Below are 5,077 nucleotides of genomic sequence, written 5' to 3'. Positions count from 1 at the left end.
TTACAAAATATGTGTGAACATATAATTAATCGTATTTTATACGTACCATCAAATAAGTTTTCTTATAATTAATAATATTTTATACGTACAATCATATAAATAATCACATATATTATATTTTAAAATTTAATATGAAATATAAAAACCATAATTTAAGTTGTTGTTTGAAATTGAGCTTTGTATTGTATTTTTATTATATATATTGAAAATATTTTTATAATAGTTATTGGAAAATATGTTAGTAAAAATCAAATTTTGAATATATGTATATTTTTGAATGAATTTTTGATATAAATCAAGTTTAAATTATTATTTTGATTTGAATATATATATCAAGTAAAATAGACTCATTACTTTTTAATATAATGTAATGGACTTTTAATTTTTTTTATTAGCATAAACCCATTATTTATTTTTCTAACTTACTACTATCCATGTTTCCAAACAATACTATTTTTTTAACTACTATTCATATTGCCAAACAATCTCATTTTGTACTTGAGTTTTAATAAGATAGATTCTTAACCAAACACATTCGGCTTCTAGATTCCTTAGTCCTTACACTAAACACAACACACCTAGTTCTAACAATACATATATGTTCATGCTTGTTTAAATTGCCAAACACAACACATCACACAATCAAGACCAGAACATATGGTTAGTGCATTATGCTAACGTTGTCATTCTGTCACCATCCAAATTTTAAATCATATATTAAAGTTGACTGAAAAAAAATTAAAACATCACGTTGCACCCTTTTTTGTTAAGCCTATCACTTTTTATTTATTAATCTTCTTTGTTTTATATTTTGTCGACTGTTTGTCTTCTTTAAAACTTTTTGTTTGGGTGTAAGTCTTCTTTAAAACTTGCATCCTTGATGTGGGTAATTTTTCTACAATAATGTCAAAACATAAGATTTTATTAGCCGGAGAAGTCGCCCTCCAACTTCCACAGTTCCACATACCTACTATTTCAATATGGGCAGTAGAGTCCTTTAAATCCAATAAAGTGATTGACATGTGTAATGTTTAGAGAAGGTAATTTATCCCATAATAAAGTTTAGAGGATAAAAGTAACTCAAACTATTAAAAGGCCATGCACCAATTTTGACAGCTTAGGATCTTTGTAAATCCAGGTACGACCCATAATAATACCGTTTGCATTGGTCCACTGCTTTTAAGCTTCTTTACCATCTTTCTCGGCGATAAAACACATCGCATCATTACACTAATTTAATTTGTGTATCTACTCTCTAACCTAAACCCTAACTCACCTTAACAATTCATGCAAATATATTTATCGAGAGCGAGTTTAATTGAGTCATTAGTTGAATCTCAACTACTTTCATGGAACCTTAAATGCCTACCCAACTACACACTGTACGTCTCTATAAATAACAGTCTTTAGTTCTTACTTCACCACCCCACACTACACTACAATCTCACACCAAAAAGAAAAGATTGATATATATATTCTTGTGATCATCACAGGTATATTACATTGATCCAAAAGGATATATAAAATCTCTTTTTCACCATGAAGATAAAGATAACAAGCAAAACACATGTGAAACCAAACAAGCCAATACTAGGGAAGCAACAATTCCAGCTCACCACATTTGATCTTCCTTACCTAGCTTTCTACTACAACCAGAAGTTTCTGCTCTACAAGTTCCAGAACCCTCTAGATCTCGAGGAACCCACTTTCCAAAACAATGTCGTGGAGAAGCTCAAGGACGGTTTGAGTTCGGTTCTTGAAGACTTTTATCAGCTTGCTGGTAAGCTGGCCAAGGACGACGAAGGGGTCTTCCGAGTTGAGTACGATGCTGACGACGAAGAGATCAACGGCGTGGAGTTCTCGGTTGCTGAAGCTCCTGACGTCAGCGTCGGTGATCTCACGGTTGAGGATGGGACAGCTAAGCTCGAGGAGTTGGTTCCGTACAGCAGGATCTCGAATTTGGAAGGACTTAGCAGGCCTCTCCTTGTTATCCAGGTAATTACTTAATACAGTACATACATATTATTCCATATAGAGAAAAAGACTAGGATAGCACCAAACCAAGTTTTTGTTCTCAAAGTAGCACTCAAGGCTCAAAGTCACAAAAATAGGTTTCATTAAAGAGGTAAATATACATTTATATCCTTTGGGTTAATTAATCCAAACCTTAAGGTTTAGAGTTAAGGGGTGGGGTTTTGGAATTAGGGTTTAAAATTTTATAAAAAATAAATATTAAAATAAAAAAAATAAAAATTTTAAAAACAGTTTCAAAAAGTATTTTTAAATTATAAAAAAAAAATTTGAAAAAAAAAAATCGAAAAAAAAAATTTCAAAAAAAAACAAATTATAAAAATTTCGAATCTGAAAACATATAATCTGAAACTATAAAAAAAATTCTTTTTTTTTCATTTTTTTATTTTTATTTTATTTATTTTTGCTTGTTTATTTAATTTTAAATCAAGGGTATTAGAGATATTTTACCCTTTAATAAATGTCATTTTTGTGACTTTCTCCTTCAAGTGTCATTTTTTAGACATAAACTTCAAAAGGTGGTATTATGGACAATTGCCCTTCCATATATGCTAGTATATTTGTCGTGTATATTGTCTATTCTCACTCGAAACAGAAAGGAATTATATATAAAAACCTTGGTGGCAGAAAAAATGCTAGTATTGATTTTAAGCGCGTTTGAATAATATGATTATGATATACCCACTTATTTGACATATCTGTGGCGATGTTTTATCTATGTCTATTGCTGACGAGGTTAAGTTGGTATATGTTCATCTCAATGAAGCTCTTACAAAAATGAGTCAAAATTTAGTCATGAATTAACATATTCAGCTTTCAAATGCTTTTGCAATTGGTTGAATATGCAGTTTTATGTAAAAGAAACATAAATTTAGCTAACACACTCATTAAGTACAACATTCAATGACTGACCAATAACATTTTTATGGATGGTAACTACGAATCGGTAAGTACCGGGACAACGTCATGTAGACATGCATATTTACTCTACCATGTACGACAAAACAAGTACTCAGAATTTAATTATAGGTTTTGCGAATCAAATCCTAAGTATCTTTAAATACAATTAGCACACAGAATCTGGTTGACGTTATCAATCAAAACCTACATTGATATGGGTGTCAGCTTTAGAATAAATAGAATTTGACCCAATGCATGTTAGTGACTTAACGCACTTAATTTATCTTAGGACTATATTGTTCGACTTGCAACGAATTATATCGTCGACCTTAAGGCAAACATATAAAATACAAACATGCATTGTATTCATACGTAGAAACTTACTTATGAAAAAAAAAAAAAAAAACTTGCTTATATATTAGTGTATAGGTAACGTACAATGCATACAATACTTTAAATCAGTGTCAGATGCTCATTTAAATTCTTTACGGCATTTAAAGTGAAATTAATATATAGGCTTTTGAAAACAGGTGTGGTAGTTGGAGTGGTCATTGTTTCTGTTGCTTTTCTGGTCTCATTGAGTACTAACTCCAAAGAAACGTCGATTGTATTATTGGATTCTTAGAAAAATATGTACTCAATCAAACCATTAACTTGTTTCTCAAAACAGGTGACCAAACTTAAAGATGGGCTTGCAATGGGCCTAGCTTTCAATCACGCAGTGCTAGACGGAACTGCCACATGGCACTTCATGAGCTCATGGGCCGAGATTTGCCGTGGGGCCAAAACCATCTCGACCCAGCCTTTCCTGGACCGAGCTAAGGCGCGTGACACACGTGTGAAGCTGGACCTAACTGCCCCAAAGGACCCCAACGCCGGGGATGGTGCGGCGGAACCGCCGCAGCTGGTAGAGAAAGTCTTCAGGTTCTCAGACTCCGCCATCCACACGATCAAGTCAAGAGCCAACTCAGTCATCCCATCCGACGGCTCAAAACCTTTCTCCACTTTCCAGTCCCTCACATCGCACATCTGGCGCCACGTCACCCTCGCGCGTGGGCTCAAACCCGAAGACATAACTGTCTTCACTGTCTTCGCCGACTGTCGCCGCCGCGTCGATCCTCCGATGCCGGAGGAGTATTTCGGGAACATGATCCAGGCGATCTTCACGGGGACCGCGGCGGGGCTTCTGGCGGCGCACGGGCCGGAGTTCGGAGCTTCGGTGGTGCAGAAAGCGATCGTGGCTCACGAGGCGCGTGTGGTGGACGCGCGGAACGAGGAGTGGGAGAAGTCGCCGAAGATATTCCAGTTCAAAGACGCGGGAGTGAACTGCGTGGCGGTGGGGAGCTCGCCGAGGTTCAAGGTGTACGAGGTTGATTTCGGGTGGGGAAAACCGGAAACGGTTAGGAGCGGGTCGAACAACCGGTTTAATGGGATGATGTACCTGTACCAAGGGAAAGCTGGAGGTATAAGTATAGATGTGGAGATCTCTCTGGAAGCTCATGTCATGGAGAAGTTAGAGAAGAGTAAAGAGTTTTTACTTGTCGAAGAGGAAGATGGAAAGAATCTCAGCAATGGCAATGCTAATGGTAACGGTTTGGTTTGAAGTTTATCAAAGCGAGTTAATTAATCAAAACTTCAAATCTGGTTTTCGGGTTAATGAGCTGATTATATGTCAGTGGTCGTATTAAAGTTTGCTCTTTGTGTTGATAATAATCAGCAGAGTGCTGGCGTGTGAGTTGTAAGTGTGTTGGTTTGTGACTTTGGTGTGTGTTCGGACAATGTTTTAATGTGGCTTATGTTGTTGTTTAGGGATTAAATAAAATGCACTTTGCTATCTAAATCTCGGAAAGTTGTCATTAGAATTTTTTGTTGTCGACCAAACAACTTTAGATTACGCATAAAAAGGCAAAAACATTATGTGGTCTTTGATGGATTTTTTTTTTTTTCTTTTTCTTTGATGGATATTAAGTTTTAAGCAGCTTTAGATCATGTTCCCATGTTTTATTACTGGTTAACTACATTTTCAAAACTCATTTCATACCTTATTGGTTTATATATTTTGATTGATTTAGAAATCCATATAGTATTTATAAATTCAAGTAAAATATATAAATGTGGAGGCTTTCCCTCGGATTTGAGTCTTTGT

General features: G+C 35.2%; 1 protein-coding gene across 1 annotated transcript; it reads left to right on the top strand.

The window, feature by feature from the left end:
* Positions 1–1,408: 1,408 nt before the first annotated feature.
* LOC106348294 (BAHD acyltransferase DCR) lies at positions 1,409–4,771 on the top strand. Its single transcript, XM_048735064.1, has 2 exons — positions 1,409–1,995; positions 3,602–4,771. The coding sequence occupies exons 1-2, from the start codon at positions 1,540–1,542 to the stop codon at positions 4,532–4,534; spliced, it is 1,389 nt and encodes a 462-aa protein (XP_048591021.1). The 5' UTR covers positions 1,409–1,539; the 3' UTR covers positions 4,535–4,771.
* Positions 4,772–5,077: the final 306 nt, after the last annotated feature.

The sequence above is a fragment of the Brassica napus genome, chromosome A6 (assembly GCF_020379485.1).
Source record: "Brassica napus cultivar Da-Ae chromosome A6, Da-Ae, whole genome shotgun sequence".
Classification (NCBI taxonomy): Eukaryota; Viridiplantae; Streptophyta; class Magnoliopsida; order Brassicales; family Brassicaceae; genus Brassica; species Brassica napus.
This window is presented reverse-complemented; position numbering and strand designations above follow the sequence as displayed.